Source organism: Euprymna scolopes, chromosome 46 (genome assembly GCF_053919585.1).
Source record: "Euprymna scolopes isolate OS-2025 chromosome 46, ASM5391958v1, whole genome shotgun sequence".
NCBI classification, from domain to species: domain Eukaryota; kingdom Metazoa; phylum Mollusca; class Cephalopoda; order Sepiida; family Sepiolidae; genus Euprymna; species Euprymna scolopes.
In genome coordinates this window covers 141,163,933-141,184,279 of record NC_136527.1, presented here as the reverse complement: position 1 = coordinate 141,184,279, position 20,347 = coordinate 141,163,933, and the positions used below count along the sequence as shown (strand labels likewise).

Here is a 20,347-nt window from a genome sequence, read left to right as displayed (position 1 = left end):
GTGTAAGTAGCTTTCTAGCACGGTAGAGAGAGCCCACATTTTTCACAGCAGCCTTGGCAATGCTCTCAATGTATCTGTTCCAACTCATGGTCCCTGTGAACGTTAGGCCTAGGAGTTTAAAAGAAGTACTTTCGGGTAATGTGTTTGTTGCCATTGCTATTGGTTTCTTGTAATTATTGAAGGAAACAATTTTAGTCTTGGCAGCATTGAATGTGACCATCCATTTCTGTCCCAATTCCACTACAGATTGGAGGCCATCCTCTAGCGTTTCTGCCATTTCCTTAGATATGTGTTCATTTGTTTTACCCTCGTGTCTGTTATAGAGTGTGGTGTCATCGGAAAATATACCCATCTCAGAGACAATTTTATCAGGCAGGTCATTTATGAAAATTAGGAATAATGAAGGTCCAAGGATAGACTCCTGAGGCACTCCTGCATTAATATCATATTGTCAAGTATTGTACGAGTACGACTGTCGACGACAACTGGATTTTTCTCTTACTTAAGAAGGATTTAATTACATTATGTATTCTTCCAGTGATTTTTATTTTTATTTATTTTTTGACAACTTTTTCGAATCTATTTTATAAACCCAAAAATACCTTTAATTTAATGTTTTATTTTTTGCATTTCTCTACAATAACGAAGACGGACCTAACTGAATTTTTATTTTCTGCGGGACTATTCTCGTCGCCATCTTGGATTTGGATGCAAACAGAAAGGAAACCAATTAAATCTTTTGTTAAAACTTCGATTAAAGTAAGTATAATGTTAATTGAATTTCTTGTTTTTTCATATTTTTTTCTTCTTACATTAGGTCCACACCCACACCTCCATAATTTTCTTTGAAATGACGACTTTTGTTGGGTTTCAGGCGCAGTTTTACAATCGTTCACCGTGCAGAGGGAGATAACCCTCTTTTACGAGGAGATTTGTTCATTTTGTCATCTCATAATTTAGAACGCTCGATATGACATTTTTTTTTTATTAATTGGGTAAAACTTGCGGAGAATGCTCTGTTTTACGGTTGTTGTAAAAATGGAACGGAAATTTAAATTTCGTTCCGTTTTAATTAATTTTTTTTTTTTTTTAATTGATTATAAGAAATCTTTCCTACCTTCAATGACCTCGGGTTTTGAGAGATGGATGCGAAAGCGTCTTTCCCTTTGTGATTGTTTTTTATACTAATGGATAAATCATGTGACCCTAGACCTTCTATAAAATTGTATGGGTTGACTAGCTTGAGTGTCATTTTTTTACCCCCATCTTTACAATCGGTTCACACCGTGTCTGAAGTTGTTCCTTTTTCTTCTCTTTCCTTTTTTCTTCTTTTCCCATTTACAATTGGGACACCGTCTTGGTAGCTCCTTTGTTTTTTCTTTCTCAATCAATTATTGTATTGATAAAGAATTATTACGGGACCACAAGGACTAATACCTGAGGTCGCAACCGACGGCATCTGTTGCAAGAGGTAAGACGTTCTTTTTCTCTTTCTCTCTCAGCCAGTTGTCATTGATGTGTTAGGATAAATTTCTTAGCCTCAGACCTAGGTCCTTGATTATACCTTTTTTATAGCATCCTATTAAGAATTCGCTATACATTGCAACAGGTACTGTTTTTTATATTAAAATGAATTCCTTACAAGTTGAACAATCATCACGGTCATCCTTATTGGAAGATCAGAGAGTCACTCGTACGATGATAGACTTAACACTAGAAAATCTTAGTGGACTTGAACCTCTTGAGAGAGATGTATTAGAACTTCATAAACGAGACATTCTCCAGTGGCTCCAAGAGTTATTGCATATTGACAAGAAAATAATGAAGGAGACACCATCGATTGAGATGAGGAGCTGTTTGACAGACAGTTTCACTTACAAAACCAGGGTGAATAAATTATTGTCGCAGTTAGATGCTTCCTTACCGGTTCCAGAGATCCATTCCCCTTTACTAACCTCAACTCCTCCCACTCTACCTTCCCCAGCTCAATCTGGCATTGAATTAGCGAAGCCTAAAATAACATGTCCAACATTTACTGGCGTTGATAAAACCAATAAATTTGCCCTGCGGGATTTCCTAACCCGTTTTGAGTTTTGCACATCTGGAGTGAGCTCAAAGAAGGAAAAACTCATATGCCTTAAGGCATATGTGATAGGTCGGCCATTTCATCTGATCCATCACCTGTCAGAAAATGACCATAATTATGATGTGGCCATAAATATTTTAAAGGAGGAATACTGGGACAGAGAAGCCATTAGGGAAGAAATTTTTAAAAGAATAGTGCAGTCTACACCTAAGGTGGACAAGTCTTATGAACAACTAAAGGAATATCTTTCCCAGGTTCAGTATGAACTTGGTGAGTTAGATTCAGACTATGGTTATGATTTTTTAGTTGAGGACTCCGGAAGTGGATGTCTGGTGGCTCATATCCTATTTGATAAGATCCCTGATGAGATAAAGGCAGAGCTCATTAGAGGCTCTAGCACACCATATCCTGGCTTGAACTGCATACTGCAGTATAGTCACGAAGTTATTAAAGCATTACTCCGGATTAAACCTATTTCAACTCCTAAGACAGAACTGATTCCACGGTTTAAGCCAAGGTCAAATGCTGTTTGGACGAGAAGCCCACCTAAAAATTCTGCATTACAAAGTTTTCACGCAGACCTAGACTTGGAAGACAAGATTCCTTATTGCAATTTTTGTGCAAGAAATGGACACACTAGTTCTCAGTGTACTACCTATCCCTCATACAATGAGCGCCTGCAACGCTGTAGGCAACTTGGATTGTGTGAATTCTGCACAGTTGCCAGCCATGATCAGAAAGCCTGTCCAGGAGTCAAGGGATTTAGATTCCCTTGCAGGTATTGTAAGTCTCGGAGGCATTATGCTTCTATGTGTCCTCAATTTGTGCTAGAGGAAACAGAAATAAATACTAGCATAAATACAAAACTTGGGGACATTCAAAACCTACTGCCAATGGTCAACATCACAATTAAAAGGGGAGCCTCCTCAGTTTCTCTGAATTGCCTTATTGACTCGGGCAGTCAGAGGTCATATTTCTCTGAAAGGGTTCTTCAGCACCTGAAGTGCGATCCAGACTCATGGGAGGAGGTGGCCATGGACGTTGTGACCTTTGTGGGGAGAAAACGACGCATTTTCAAGCAGTTAACTGCAGTTGTAGAGGTCTTGCCGGGAGTAGCCCCCCAACTACCTATTCTAATTGATTGCGAATTGAATCTGTCTCACAAAGTACCAGACCTTCCTCTGGTTTGGGAAAACCTAAGAAAACTGAATTATACCTTTGCTGCAGAGATAGAGAGTGGCAGTGTACAATTGTGGGGTCTCATGGGAATTGATTTGATTCAATATATGCGTCCCATGAAGATAACACGATGCATGAATGGTGCGGCTTGGCAGACATCCGCTGGCATTATCCCCATAGGAAATACAAAACATTTTTTGCATGAGAACCAAATCAGTAAGATTGCTATAACTCCGGGAGCCTTGAGCTATGAAATTGACAGGCAGTACTATTGTAACGATTCTTTGGTTAATAGTATTGTGAATCCTGTTCCGACCTATGTGGATCCATTTGCCGACATTTTTGAAGGAAGCACTGTGGATCGGGGCTTGGAATGGATGTTTAGTCTAGAATCCTTGGGACTGCCTGACATAGAATCGGTTTCTGACTATGACAATCAAAAGATGGAAGAATTCATGCAAAACATAGTTTATAAAGATGGTCATTATTTGGTTAAATTGCCTTGGCATAAGGACAAGTTATCTCAGGTTCAATCTAACCATCATATAGCACTTAAGGTGCTGGACAGAGTAGTATTCAATTTAAAGAAGAAGGGCTTATATGAGGAGTATATTAAGGTTTTTGAAGACCAAGAAAGAGAAGGGATAATTGAACCCCTAGAATGCTCCCCTCAGGAATACAAGCATTATGTGTGGGTTCCACATAGACCTGTGTTCAAAGACGAGCATACAACTACAACTAAAATTCGCCCAGTTTTTAACTGTTCTTTTAAAACTAAGAACTCTGTCTCTCTAAATGATGCTGCTTATCCTGGGATCAACTTAACAGGGGACATGCTTGATTTAACTCTGCTTTTCCGAACAAATAGGTATGTATTTTTAGCAGACATCAAGAAGGCATTCTTGATGATTCGATTATCTAGTGAATCTGATAAGAATAAATTTTGTTTCTTTCTGCGAAAAAATAATAAGCTAATGTGTTATCGTTACACAACAATCTTATTTGGGTTTAGTGCAAGCCCATTCATCTTGAATTGCATACTAAAATTTCATGCTGGGCGTTATCCTTTGGATGATTGCACTGGGATGTTACAGTCTAATTTTTATGTAGATAATCTAATTAAAACAAGCAATTCCTTGGATGAGTTAACGGGCTTGTATACACGAGCAGTAGAAAGATTGCAAGAAGGAGGATTCATACTCCAATCTTGCAATTCTAATCATACTGAATTACACGATTTAATGAGGAGAGATGGTACTCTTGTGAGTCACAGCTGTCCTTGGGAGAAGGTATTAGGTTATCGTTACGATCCTCTTGCTGATACCATCAATATTGCTTCCTATAATTGTAACCCTGAGGCAGCAACTAAAAGGCATATACTGTCTGAAGCATCAAGGATATTCGATCCACTCTCATTATGTTTGCCGGTATCTATACAGGCACGTACTCTTGTTAGTGAGTTGTGGAAATTAGGTTTTGAGTGGGATGAAATTGTGCCAAGTGAACTTCAATCCAAATGGGCAGTCATCGCTCATGAATTGTCAGAACTTGGTTCTGTTACCTTCCCTAGAAAAACCCTTGATGAAGGGAGGGAAGCTGAATTATTTCTGTTTTGTGATGCATCCAAAAGGGCATATGGATTTGCAGCATATGCAGTCCAGGGGAAGGTTTCATCTCTGGTTTTTTCCAAGGCGAAGGTGGCGCCTCTTAAATCGAAGAGTTTACCAACTCTGGAGCTTTTATCGGCCTTCTTGGCCATCAAGTGCCTTCCGACTTTGTTGAAGGCCTATTCTAATGTAAGTTTCAAAAAGATATTTCTGGCAGTTGATTCACAAATAGTATTATCCTGGTTGGTCACAAGGCGGACTAATAGCAAGAATGTTTTTGCCATGAATAGATTGAAGGACATTAGTCAATGGGAGGCTGAATTGATGTCTAAATTTGGTGTGGCCATTCAGTTTAAATATGTGCCTACTGCACAGAATCCCGCTGACCTTATCACCAGGGGTATTCCTACCTCTAAACTGAGGGCCAATTTGGAATATTGGGTTTCTGGACCGTCTTGGCTAAGAGACCAACCGATTTCTTGGCCTGAAAATCCTTTGAATTGTTTGAGCCCAGAAAGCAAAAAGATTGTATCTTCGATGGTTTGTGCTGTTTCGCACAGCCAGGAGGAGCCAGTTGTGCAATATGATAGATATTCTTCATTGTCTAAACTATTAAATGTCACCACATGTGTGTTCAAGTTTATTAATAGGTTGAGGAAAAGAGACTCCGACTTTGGTAAGATGGCTCGGACACACTTGATTAAAGTAATGCAGAGACAATCGTTCTGGGAGGAATTAGAATACTTACAAAATCCTTTAGGTAGGTCAATACCACCGAGAGTGGGAAGTCTAAACCTTTTTTTGGATAAGGAAGGATTAATTCGATCCAAGGGAAGAATTGGGAAGGTCTCTGTATATGAATACGAAATAGTTAATCCCTTGCTTATTGCTAAGGATCACCATCTTTCTAATCTCATAATATTGGACTGTCACCACCAGTGTAAGCATCTGGGTGTTCCTGCTACCTTGAATAAGGTCAGGTTATCTGGGTACTGGATACCCCAGGGTAGGCAGGCGGTAAAGAGAATTTTATCAGGATGCTCCTTGTGCCAGAAATTTAACTCTATTCCATTTACCTACCCCAAAATGACTGATTTACCTAAACATCGGGTGAATATGATAAGACCATTTTTGCACACAGGAGTAGACTATACGGGTCATCTGTGGGTTCTGAGAGGTGGGGAGAGGGTGAAGATGTATATCCTGGTCTTTACTTGTTTGGAGGTACGGTCAGTTCATCTAGAACTGATTGAGGATATGTCTGTTCACTCATTCCTAATGGCCTTGATTCGATTTTCAAATATTTATGGGATTCCTTCGCATATTTATAGTGACAATGCTAAGTCATTTGTGGCTGGATGTGACATGATTCATGAGGTGATTGCTTCCAGTGAATTCAGGGAGAAATTGGGGACATGCCAAATCAAGCATGTTAAGATCCCTGTACACTCTCCTTGGTATGGAGGTGTATGGGAAAGACTGATTAAAACCATCAAGTCTTGCTTGTATAAATTAATTGGACGAGCTAGTCATGATTATTTCGATCTCCTGACAATTATTTCTGATGTACAAAATGCCATAAATGACCGTCCCTTGACTTACAGAAGTTCATCTGACTCAAGTTTGGAAATAATAAGTCCAAATCACTTTTTACGCCCTGTAGTAAACCCTCGTTTGATTTTGAGAATGGATGGGGAGGGTATTTATCAACTAGAACCTCCCTCTCGGAAACAACTCTTAGAGTCCTTAAATTGCAGGAATGATGCATTAAAAAGATTTAAGAAAATTTGGTACGAAGATTATCTGCTTAGTATAAGAGAGCATGCCCAAAGACAACAAGGAGGGACTTCACCAGTTGTTTGTGTGGGAGATGTAGTCACAATCAAACTCCCTAACAAACCTCGACCATTTTGGGCATTGGGTAGGGTCACACGTCTATTTACAGGAGATGACGGATTGGTGAGATCTGCTCAGATAAAACGAGGAGATGGCTCCTTGCAAGTTCATTCCCTGAAGCACCTCTATCCCTTGGAGTCATCTATTCAAGAACCCATTGATGGACTTGATTCCTTGATGGGGAATGCTGATGACAATCTGAATGGCTGTACATCTGTACTTGAAGACCCTATTGAAGAGGGCACAGAGCTTGGTTGGATTTGCCCTGATTGTGGTGAACCAGACAATGGCAGTGCCATGATATGTTGTGACTGCTGTGATGACTGGTACCATTTTTCCTGTGTTGGTCTATATCGACCTCCACCAGAAGAGGAGAGTTGGCGGTGTGGAAGTTGCCTCAACCAGGATCCTTCATTATCCCATGATATGATGGTGGATAATTTATTAAATGATGCTGAACATGCATGTATTTGCCCAGGATGTGTTCTACCGGATAATGGTAGTCCAATGATATGCTGTGATGAATGCAATCAATGGTACCATTTCAACTGTGTAGGTATTCAGCAAGTTCCCCCAGAGGGTGAGAATTGGTACTGTTGGAATTGCCTACATTCAATTCACTAACAGTCCACTCTCAGAAAATAGGTAATTATTTATTTACCTCTCCCATTTTTTTTTTCTCTTCCTTTTCTCTTTATCCTTTATTTTTATTTATTTACTAGCAGTTCAGCCGGCTTGGCAGTCAAATTTTGACAAAACCCGATTACGAAGCTTGCCCTATGTCTGAATACACTTTATGTTGGTTTGGAATGTTTGGACCGGGGATTGGCTGAAGGTTCAGTTTTTTGGGGGGGTTTTTGTTTCGACCCCTTAAAACTTATTTTTCTTGGATTTGTTCAATTTATCAAGTTGGATCCATGTCCCGGGAATCTAAATTTAGAATTTTGAGTGTTTGGACCCAAAATTAACAGTTATTTGTATTAAAATGTACTCAGACAACTTCACTGTTTACTATTTATTTATTCATTTATTTATTTTTTTTTTTTCTCTTGAGACGGGAGTGTATAAGAAAATCTTTCCTACCTTCAATGACCTCGGGTTTTGAGAGATGGATGCGAAAGCGTCTTTCCCTTTGTGATTGTTTTTTATACTAATGGATAAATCATGTGACCCTAGACCTTCTATAAAATTGTATGGGTTGACTAGCTTGAGTGTCATTTTTTTACCCCCATCTTTACAATCGGTTCACACCGTGTCTGAAGTTGTTCCTTTTTCTTCTCTTTCCTTTTTTCTTCTTTTCCCATTTACAATTGGGACACCGTCTTGGTAGCTCCTTTGTTTTTTCTTTCTCAATCAATTATTGTATTGATAAAGAATTATTACGGGACCACAAGGACTAATACCTGAGGTCGCAACCGACGGCATCTGTTGCAAGAGGTAAGACGTTCTTTTTCTCTTTCTCTCTCAGCCAGTTGTCATTGATGTGTTAGGATAAATTTCTTAGCCTCAGACCTAGGTCCTTGATTATACCTTTTTTATAGCATCCTATTAAGAATTCGCTATACCATGAAACGAAAATAATCGAACGAATAACATTCAACACTCGTACTTTTTCTATATGAAATAAAAAATATCGAAAGATTTTTTTTTATGGAAAATAAAATTTTATTGACAAAAAAAAATTGTCTTGGAAAGGATTTCTGGGTTTGTATTACTGTACACATAGATTCAAAAAAGTTGTCAAAAAAACAAATATATAACAAATAAAGGTTATCAAAAGCCAGATAAGTTACTTTTCTACCAAATTGGATATATTTTTCGTGTTTTTATTCAATGTAACATGTTTATTCAGCTCGAAAAACATACACTGTTTACCGATGTATTGGAAAATTCAAAATGGCGCCCGGCTCTCTCTTTTACACGGTAAGAACGGGAAAAGGTGTTATAAATAATAAACTAGACAAAATACTATTAAAAAACCACCGAATATATATCAACCTATGTCACGGTAATATACATTGAGCGAGTTTCTAACAGTACTTTGTCTAGTTTTATATTTATAGCACCTTTTCCCAAACTTACCGTGTTAAAAAGAGAGTCGCGCGCCATTTTGAATTTTCGAATACATCGGTAAACACAGTATGTTTTTCGAGCTGAATAAACATGTTACATTGAATAAAAACACTGAAAATATATCCAGTTAGGTAGAAAAGTAACTTATCTTGCCTTTGATAACATTTACTTGTTATATATTTGTTTTTTGACAACTTTTCGAATCTATGTGTACAGTAAAACAAACCCGAATTTCTCCTTCACTGAGAGAGAAGAAATTGAAATGTAGCGCCTGAAGAATAGATACTACATTTTGATCTTGGCCAAAAGACCAAATTTTTATTAGCTTTGCCTCAACAGCGACACCAATTTAAGACGCTTGATGCTATGACACTTTTTTTTTTATTAATTGGGTAAGACTTGCGGAGTATGCTCTGTTTTACGGTTGTTGTAAAAATGGAACGGAAATTTAGGCAGACGTTGGGAATCTGAGCCTTACCTTATAAATTCCACAATTTTCACTTTTTTAAACTTTTTTTCTTGTTAATATCATCCAATAGAGACTTATGTATCAGATAATTTAAAAAAATACTTTTTAAAATCATTTTTTATGACTTGTTCAGTTTTCTATTATAACATTGTAGTAAAGTAAACACGAACTTAAGGTCCAACCGCACGCCACTGGAAGTTGGCCTTTTTCTTTTTACTCTAAAATAACCGGACATAACTCAGCGTAGTTAACACCCACCCTCCCCATGTTAAATAATAGTTTTCTAAATAATAATTATTTCACCATAACTTTGAAATGTAATAAACAAGCATTTAAAACTACGTAAAATACCAAGTTTCTTCAAAGAAAACCAACTAAAAGATATTTTTAAATTTTAAATGTTCTAAATATATTTACTTTTAAATTCATGGAATTTCTTCAAAGAAAGCCGATTAAAAATATAGTTTTCAATTAAACCTTGTGTTAATGTAAAATTTTGGATGCGTTTGCTCCGTGTTCAGTTTCACTTTTTTATACGGAAAAGCCAAACAAATATGTGAAGACCAGGAAATACGGCGAAAATAGCATGTAAAAGTCGCTCAAATAGAAAATATGCACTGTCTCCTTTTGTAAATCTAGGTAGCACTACCTCCTTTTGTAAATCATAGGTAGCACTGTCTCCTTTTGTAAATCTAGGTAGCACTGTCTCCTTTTGTAAATCTAGGTAGCATTGTCTCCTTTTGTAAATCTAGGTAGCACTGTCTCCTTTTGTAAATCATAGGTAGCACTGTCTCCTTTTGTAAATCATAGGTAGAACTGTCTCCTTTTGTAAATCATAGGTAGCACTGTCTCCTTTTGTAAATCTAGGTAGCACTGTCTCCTTTTGTAAATCTAGGTAGCACTGTCTCCTTTTGTAAATCTAGGTAGCACTGTCTCCTTTTGTAAATCTAGGTAGCACTGTCTCCTTTTGTAAATCTAGGTAGCACTGTCTCCTTTTGTAAATCTAGGTAGCACTGTCTCCTTTTGTAAATCTAGGTAGCACTGTCTCCTTTTGTAAATCTAGGTAGCACTGTCTCCTTTTGTAAATCTAGGTAGCACTGTCTCCTTTTGTAAATCTAGGTAGCACTGTCTCCTTTTGTAAATCTAGGTAGCACTGTCTCCTTTTGTAAATCTAGGTAGCACTGTCTCCTTTTGTAAATCTAGGTAGCACTGTCTCCTTTTGTAAATCTAGGTAGCACTGTCTCCTTTTGTAAATCTAGGTAGCACTGTCTCCTTTTGTAAATCTAGGTAGCACTGTCTCCTTTTGTAAATCTAGGTAGCACTGTCTCCTTTTGTAAATCTAGGTAGCACTGTCTCCTTTTGTAAATCTAGGTAGCACTGTCTCCTTTTGTAAATCTAGGTAGCACTGTCTCCTTTTGTAAATCTAGGTAGCACTGTCTCCTTTTGTAAATCTAGGTAGCACTGTCTCCTTTTGTAAATCTAGGTAGCACTGTCTCCTTTTGTAAATCTAGGTAGCACTGTCTCCTTTTGTAAATCTAGGTAGCACTGTCTCCTTTTGTAAATCTAGGTAGCACTGTCTCCTTTTGTAAATCTAGGTAGCACTGTCTCCTTTTGTAAATCTAGGTAGCACTGTCTCCATTTGTAAATCTAGGTAGCACTGTCTCCTTTTGTAAATCTAGGTAGCACTGTCTCCTTTTGTAAATCTAGGTAGCACTGTCTCCTTTTGTAAATCTAGGTAGCACTGTCTCCTTTTGTAAATCTAGGTAGCACTGTCTCCTTTTGTAAATCTAGGTAGCACTGTCTCCTTTTGTAAATCTAGGTAGCACTGTCTCCTTTTGTAAATCTAGGTAGCACTGTCTCCTTTTGTAAATCTAGGTAGCACTGTCTCCTTTTGTAAATCTAGGTAGCACTGTCTCCTTTTGTAAATCTAGGTAGCACTGTCTCCTTTTGTAAATCTAGGTAGCACTGTCTCCTTTTGTAAATCTAGGTAGCACTGTCTCCTTTTGTAAATCTAGGTAGCACTGTCTCCTTTTGTAAATCTAGGTAGCACTGTCTCCTTTTGTAAATCTAGGTAGCACTGTCTCCTTTTGTAAATCTAGGTAGCACTGTCTCCTTTTGTAAATCTAGGTAGCACTGTCTCCTTTTGTAAATCTAGGTAGCACTGTCTCCTTTTGTAAATCTAGGTAGCACTGTCTCCTTTTGTAAATCATAGGTAGCACTGTCTCCTTTTGTAAATCTAGGTAGCACTGTCTCCTTTTGTAAATCTAGGTAGCACTGTCTCCTTTTGTAAATCTAGGTAGCACTGTCTCCTTTTGTAAATCTAGGTAGCACTGTCTCCTTTTGTAAATCTAGGTAGCATACAAAAAGTTCTAAGAAACAGTAACCCTAACCCTAACCCTAACCCTAACCGCCTCGAGCGCCCCCCCTCCCTCCTCCAAAAGCCGGACATACAAAAATGTGCACACACTAACGCACATTTTGCGTTTTATATATATAGACTAGCGTGGGGTACCCGGAGTTGCCCGGGTGTTTGGGGGTGTAGGGGGGGGGGTAAAAAAAAAGTAAGTATGAGGATCGAACCCGAACCGTTGAGGCAAAGTTGTGAAAAAAAAAGTGCGACGTTAACCATTGCCCTACCGCGACATGCTTACGGAAACACGTTTGAATTTATTTAATTACTTTGATTTAGCAGGTGCTCGTTTTAATGAGTTAATGAGGTCAAGTTTGACTGTGGGATTTCATTTACTGCTGAACGCTTTTATTCCCTCCCCCAAGATGTTATAGGAAAAAGGCTAACCCACATGCGACGAGTGACAAATGTTGAATATTTATCTTCCCAAACTCGAGCAAATTAAATAGACAGGCGAGCTTCGTTGTTAACTGTGAGATATTACGATTTATATGTGATATAAAAAGTTTTTAAAAGTTGTGAACCGACCGACCGCTTCTCTGAAAGAAGCCTTTTGTTGACACACAGAAAAAGCGAACACACATACAAACATACATTTTCACTTTTATATTTATAGATGTTTTTATTAATAAAGTGTCGCCTTAGAGCTGCTAAACTCCTGACTGACAATCAATATGGACTTAGGCAAGCCCGTTTCACAGCAGATATCCTAACTGTAATCTCTGAATGCATATACCATTCACTGGGCAAAACAAGGAAGGGAAGAGATATAGCCCTCGATATATCTAAGGCTTTTGACAGGGTATGGCATGATTGTCTTCTAAGGAAAATAAGATCATATGGTATCACTTGAAGAATACATAATGTAATGAAATCCTTCTTAAGTAAAAGAAAAATCCAGGTTGTCCTCAACAGTCGCACATCTAAAACTTTGATATGAATGTGGGAGTACCTCAGGAGTCTATCCTCGGATTTTTATTATTCTTGATATTCATAAATGACCACCCTGATAAAATTGTTTCTGAGATGGGTATATTTGCTGATGACACCACTCTCTATAACAGGCACGAGGGTAAAACAAATGATCACATATCTAAGGACATGGCAGAAACACTAGAGGATGACCTCCATTCTGTAGTGGAATGGGGAAGAAATGGATGGTAACATTCAATGCTGCCAAGACTAAGCTTGTTTCCTTCAATAATTACAAGAAACCTTCACTACCAAGAACACATTACTCATTACTTACTTACTTAAATTTCTCGGCCTAACATTTGCAGGGAACATGAACTAGAATAGATACATCGAGAGCATTGCCAAGGCAAAGAAGGTGGACTCCCTCTACCGTGCTAGAAAGCTACCTATGCCTGAAAGTATCCTGTCCCTCTATAAGGCCACCATTCACCCATGTAGAGTACTGTTGTCACATCTGGGCTGGTGCATCTGCTACTAGTCTCTCACTAATGGACACGGTTCAAAAGAGAGTCGCCAGCCTGATAGGTCCTGAACTGTCATCTAGGCTTCAGCCTCTGTGCCATCGACGAAATGTTGCATCCCTCTGCCTGTTCTACAAGTACTTTAATGGTGAATTCTCTGATGAACTACAAACACTTGTACCCCCTCGACGTGAATACCCCCGACAAACCCGACAAGCAGCTAAATCACACCCCTTCACAGTAGAGATCCGTAGGTTTAAGAAAGCCTTTTACTCCAATAGTTTCTTTCCCAGAACTGATAGACTTTGGAACTCCCTTCTGAGATTCTGCTTTCCCAACTGTACTGACATGCAGAAGTTTAAGTGTAATGTGAACAGGCATCTTGCTACTCAACTCCCTGCAATTTATGTCCCCGATTGTAGCCCTCTACTTCAAAGTGGAACTGTGCTTTGTTTGGGGTGAAAATTGAATAAAATAAAAAAAAAAGTCTAATATTCTATTAAATCCAAAATTTAAGTGGAACCAATTTTTGGAGTAATTTTTTGTGTTGTATGATAATGGTTGTATTGGAAAATAGATAATAGTAATGATATAATTAATAATAATAATAATAATAATAATCACTTTGGTGATTTGGCGATCTCTGGCAGTGTTAATATTTAGTCCTAATTGTTAATTACCAGTGGCAAGTGGTTCTGGAAACAGATGTTGAGATAAGTGGAGGGAACATACAGCACTTGGGATAATGCTTGTATTGGGAAATAGATAATAATAATAATAATGATAATAATTGCTTTGGTGATTTTCCACTGTCCGGCATTGCTGATATTATACAACACCAAGTATTTTGGTTATTTTTGTGTTGTGAGATTGGTTTAATATGATATTTTGTGCATTTACATATAATAGCTGTATTAGAAAATAGATAATAATAGCTACTATATAGTAGTAGTAATAATACTAATCACTATGGTTATTTGGCAATGCCCGGCAATGCCAATATAATAGAACACCAAGACCTGCACATTTCTATTGAAGAATTTTTTATGAAATATTTTTATTCAGTCTAAGATTTTATTAATTCCAATATTTGGGAGATATATTTTATACTGTAAGATTGGTTTAATATATTTTGTTCATTTGCAGATAATGGTTGTATTGGAACATAGAAAATAATAGCAACAATATAATAATAATAATAATCGCTATGGTGATTTGGCAATGTCTAGCAGTGCTAGTATAATGCAACATGAAGACCTGCACATTTCTATTGAAGAATTTTTTATGAAATGCTTTAACAGACCATAGATACCCGCCGTTGGGGTGCCTGTGCTGAAATTTTTATGGCAGGAGGTGCGCAATCTCCAACCACACCTCTCCTGAGTCAACATTGTTAAATACAGTGGCAAGTGGAGTGTCTTGCCAGGACCGCTGAAAATAGATAATAATAGCAACTATATAATATTAATAATTACTTTGATGATTTCACGATGACCAGCAGTGCTAGTGCAATGCAACACCAAGACATGTACAGTTACATGAAATGTTTTTATTAAGTCTAAATATAATGTTCTATTACATCCAAAATTAAAGTAAATAATTTTTTTGTAAGATTGGTTTCATAGTCTATCTTGTTCATTTCCAGATAATCGTTGTATTGGAAAGTAGATGATATAATTTACTGATGAGGAAGCTTAATCATTGAGGAGGGGATTAGAATTTTCACTTAATATCACATTGAGATTCAAAGTTCCTATCCGTTCTAGTACTGTGATTTGCCATTTTTTTATTTAGTTCTCATTACCCTAACCCGTTCTTCCAATATAGAAAGCTCCTGCGTTATTATAGATCTTCATGGTTGTCCTTGTTAACCTCGCTAATCATCCCGAACTGGAAATGGAAGCCACTTCCGTCGAGCGCTAATGAACATTCAAATTTCCGCTTTAAACTGTGGCGTCGGCACCAGTCACTGAAAGGCAGACAGGTTTGACTTTTTTAACATAATTACGCCTAGATCATAATCTGAAATACGTGGATTTTGTTATCACTGGAATTTTGGAATTTAAACCTATTGGAGGCGTTACATTAATGTTAGAATATTACTATTGATAAGCAGATTATAGAAGTGATCACGCCCTATATTGTTAGGAGTAAAAGCTTTATTATTAGGAGTAAAAGCTTTATTGTTAGGAGTAAAAGCTGTTTTCGCCATAGTGTTTCTCCTAGATGTCTTACATAATGTATTGCTTGCGGTTTGTTATGAACGTTTATTTTTGGAGTAAATCTTATATATAAATCTCACTGTGTGTGTGTGTGTGTCCATTTTTTCAAATTGTATCTCGTCATACCCGGATGGTTGTTAAAAGTAAATAATTTTTTTGTTATTTTTCGTATTGTTCATTTCCAGATATTCGTTGTATTGGAAAGTAGATGATATAATTTACTGATGAGGAAGCTTAATCATTGAGGAGGAGATTAGAATTTTCACTTAATATCACATTGAGATTCAAAGTTCCTATCCGTCGCGGTTACCACCCGATGAAGGCCAGAGGAGTAGTTGGTCGAAACGTTGTAAAAAACAACAACAAATAAAGATGAAAACAACAACTAATAAAGATGAGAATAATAGTCCGAAATAAAAATAAATTAATATATAATGCTCATCTCAAAAATTAATTCCAATTAAGGAATAATATATATCAACAACTATATAATATGATCTCCATCATCTTAATAAGACCAGTATGCAACATATGGTTACTCGATATAATATTCCTCCCGCTAATATGAACACCCGGTTATATAACAGTTGTATTGGAAAATAGATGATAGAATTTACTGCTGAGGAAGCTTAATCATCAAAGAGGTGATCAGAATTTTCATATATCACATTGATAATATAAATGTATATCAATGTAGAGAAGAGTTAACAACATTCTCAAATGCTTCCAAATTGGAGCTACCCCATCGTGTCCTCCTCCTTTTCATCACCATCATCATCATCATAAGATTTACACAATATCCAATTGACACTATCTGTTCTACTTAAAATATCCTTGATAACAACACTAATAATGGTTATGGTGATTTCACGATGCCCGCCATCACCAAAACCTGCACATTTTTGTTAAAGTACTAGCGAGGGGTACCTGACATTGCCCGGGTGTTTGTAGGTGTGTGTGAAAAAAACCCGAAGAAAAACAGGTGCCCGTGAAAAAAAAAGCCTTGACGACGCGCAGTTGGAAAACAGGAAAGTGTGAAAAAAAAAACAGGTGCACATTTTTGATTGACGTGACGGCGCTAGCTATTCAGCAGTTAGCATTTTGTACGGGACAGTTTTTAATGAGGTCAATAAATCGGTTTGTTTGTTTTTAAAAACCCGCTCCTTCGTCTCAAAATGAAAGCTACTGTCTGATATGACGAAGTCGACATTGACCAAACGTTACTTAGCTCTCTAGAGACCACTGGCTCTGGGCCTGTGATTAGAGTCGAGTTTCGCTTTTTGTTTATACTGAAAACCGAATGTAACGTGTGCCGATGCGGGAAATGTGGAATAATTAACGTTTGAAAGTCAATAAAATCAAATAGACAGGCGAGCTCCGTGGTTAATTGCGAGATATTACAATTTATAGATGATATAAAAAGTTTTAAGAAGTTGTGAACTGAGCAAGCGCTTCTCTGAAAGAAGCCTTTTGTGGACATCGAGGAAAAGCGTACATACATACATACATACATTTTCGCTTTTATATTTATAGATTTGATGTGAAATATTTTCTATTAAATCCAAAATTTAAGTAAATAAATCTTTTTGAGTTAATTTTGGTGTTGTAATAATATGATATGATATTTTGTTCATTTTGCATATGATGTTCGTATTGGAAAAGAGATAATAATAAGAATAATAACAATATTAGCATTAATAATTGCCTTGGTTATTTGGCGATGCCTGGCAGTGCTAACACAGCATCAAGATTTGCGCATTTCTATTGAAGTGTTTTATATGAAATGTTTTTTATTAAGTTTAAGATAATATATATTAAATTCTAAAATTAAATAAATAAAATTATTTTATACAGTTCTGAATTATTTTTTTATTGTATTTTTGGTTTAATATTAATCTTGTTGACTTCCAGATAATGGTTCTGTTGGAGAGTAGATGAAAGAATTTACTGCTGAGGAAGCTTAATCATTAAGGAGGTGATCAGGATATTCACATCATAGTGCATCGATTATATAAAAATGGAAACCGACGCAAAACCGAAGCGTTATTGTTGTGAATTATGCGATTCATCATTTACAAACAGTTCTAATCTAAAAAGACACGTTCGTACACACACTGGCGAACAAACATATACTTGTCACGTATGTGAGTCTGCGTTCTCACAATTTTCGGCCTTAAAAAAACATGTGCAAGCGACACACAGTGGATTGAAACCATTTTCTTGCCAGGAATGTAACGCAGAGTTTTCGCACAATTCGTCGCTTAAAAAACATATGCGAACCCACACGGGGGAAAAATCTTTTTGTAAATTGTGTGGATCTTCATTTTCGCAGGATTCTTCGTTAACAAGACATATGAGGATACACAGTGGGGATAAACCTTATTCCTGTACGCTATGCGCCAGCGCATTTTATGAGAATTGTAAACTCAAGAAACACATGGAGACGCACACCAGGTTAAAACCTTTTTCCTGTACGCTATGCGCCACCACATTTTTTTTAGAGTCTTCCTTAAAAAAACACATGTCTACACATACCGGACAAAAACCTTTCCCATGCACCGAATGCGACTCATCATTTTCAAGCAATTCCGAACTAAAGAGACATATCCGAAAACACAGCGGAGAGAAACCTTATTCTTGTGATATATGCGGACGTGTATTTTCCGAGGAATCGTCATTACGAAGACATATCCAAACGCACGGCGGCGAAAAGCGTTACTCTTGCGAGATTTGTGGACATGCGTTCTTGAGCAGCTCCGAATTAAAACGGCACATCAGGACACACACTGGCGAGCGCCCTTATTCTTGTCCTGTCTGCCTGTCTGCATTCTCGGATAATTCATACCTAACGAAACACATGCGAATCCACAGTGGAGAGAAACCGTATTCTTGCAAGATATGTGACGCCGTTTTTTCCCACAATTCGTCACTAAAAATCCACACGCAAACGCATTCTGGCGAGAAGCCATTTTCTTGCAAAATATGTGAAGCGTCGTTTTACGAGAATTCTAAGTTGAAGAATCACATAAGAACTCACACAGGTGAGAAGCCGTTTTCTTGCAAACTATGCGCTTCGACTTTTTCGCTCGATTCAACATTAAAACGACATATGCTGACCCACACGGGCGAAAGACCTCACCGTTGTGAAGAATGCCGTTCAGCATTTTTAAGTAGTTCGGATTTGAAACGCCATATTCGAACACACACTGGAGAGAAACCGTATTCTTGTAGAGTGTGTCAATCTGCGTTCGCTGAGAAAGCTTCATTAAGGAAACACATGCGAAGACATCCTGGAGAGAGTTTGAATGTCTAAGCCTAACCCTGACACCACCCTATGCGAAGACATCCTGGAGAGAGTTTGAATGTCTAAGCCTAACCCCGACACCACCCTATGCGAAGACATCCTGGAGAGAGTTTGAATGTCTAAGCCTAACCCCGACACCACCCTATGTGAAGACATCCTGGAGAGAGTTTGAATGTCTAAGCCTAACCCTGACACCACCCTATGCGAAGACATCCTGGAGAGAGTTTGAATGTCTAAGCCTAACCCCGACACCACCCTATGCGAAGACATCCTGGAGAGAGTTTGAATGTCTAAGCCTAACCCCGACACCACCCTATGCGAAGACATCCTGGGGAGAGTTTGAATGTCTAAGCCTAACCCCGACACCACCCTATGCAAAGACATCCTGGGGAGAGTTTGAATGTCTAAGCCTAACCCCGACACCACCCTATGCGAAGACATCCTGGAGAGAGTTTGAATGTCTAAGCCTAACCCCGACACCACCCTATGCGAAGACATCCTGGAGAGAGTTTGAATGTCTAAGCCTAACCCCGACACCACCCTATGCGAAGACATCCTGGGGAGAGTTTGAATGTCTAAGCCTAACCCCGACACCACCCTATGCAAAGACATCCTGGAGAGAGTTTGAATGTCTAAGCCTAACCCCGACACCACCCTATGCGAAGACATCCTGGAGAGAGTTTGAATGTCTAAGCCTAACCCCGACACCACCCTTTGCGAAGACATCCTGGAGAGAGTTTGAATGTCTAAGCCTAACCCCGACACCACCCTATGCAAAGACATCCTGGAGAGAGTTTGAATGTCTAAGCCTAACCCCGACACCACTCTATGTGAAGACATCCTGGAGAGAGTTTGAATGTCTAAGCCTAACCCCGACACCACCCTATGCGAAGACATTCTGAAGAGAGTTTGAATGTCTAAGCCTAACCCCAACACCACCCTATGCGAAGACATTCTGAAGAGAGTTTGAATGTCTAAGCCTAACCCCAACACCACCCTATGCGAAGACATTCTGAAGAGAGTTTGAATGTCTAAGCCTAACCCCGACACCACCCTTTGCGAAGACATCCTGGAGAGAGTTTGAATGTCTAAGCCTAACCCCGACACCACCCTTTGCGAAGACATCCTGGAGAGAGTTTGAATGTCTAAGCCTAACCCCGACACCACCCTTTGTGAAGACATCCTGGAGAGAGTTTGAATGTCTAAGCCTAACCCCGACACCACCCTATGTGAAGACATTCTGAAGAGAGTTTGAATGTCTAAGCCTAACCCCGACACCACCCTATGCGAAGACATTCTGAAGAGAGTTTGAATGTCTAAGCCTAACCCCGACACCACCCTATGCGAAGACATTCTGAAGAGAGTTTGAATGTCTAAGCCTAACCCCAACACCACCCTATGCGAAGACATTCTGAAGAGAGTTTGAATGTCTAAGCCTAACCCCAACACCACCCTATGCGAAGACATCCTGGAGAGAGTTTGAATGTCTAAGCCTAACCCCGACACCACCCTGTTTGAAGACATCCTGGAGAGAGTTTGAATGTCTAAGCCTAACCCCGACACCACCCTTTGCGAAGACATCCTGGAGAGAGTTTGAATGTCTAAGCCTAACCCCGACACCACCCTATGCAAAGACATCCTGGAGAGAGTTTGAATGTCTAAGCC

General features: G+C 38.4%; 2 protein-coding genes across 2 annotated transcripts in view; both read left to right on the top strand.

Moving 5' to 3' along the window:
- The first annotated feature begins 539 nt into the window (after nt 1-539).
- Nucleotides 540-20,347, top strand: part of LOC145270216 (uncharacterized) — a 61,714-nt gene continuing 41,906 nt past the window's right edge. Inside the window, exons 1-2 of the mRNA XM_080125848.1 lie at nt 540-759; nt 17,290-18,685. Coding sequence (XP_079981974.1) covers nt 17,396-18,685 — 1,290 coding nt within the window. The 5' untranslated portion in view covers nt 540-759; nt 17,290-17,395. The remainder of the gene's footprint in view (nt 760-17,289; nt 18,686-20,347) is intronic.
- Nucleotides 1,822-17,312, top strand: LOC145270217 (uncharacterized). Its single transcript, XM_080125849.1, has 4 exons — nt 1,822-3,270; nt 3,388-5,632; nt 6,818-7,348; nt 17,290-17,312. The coding sequence occupies exons 1-4, from the start codon at nt 1,822-1,824 to the stop codon at nt 17,310-17,312; spliced, it is 4,248 nt and encodes a 1,415-aa protein (XP_079981975.1).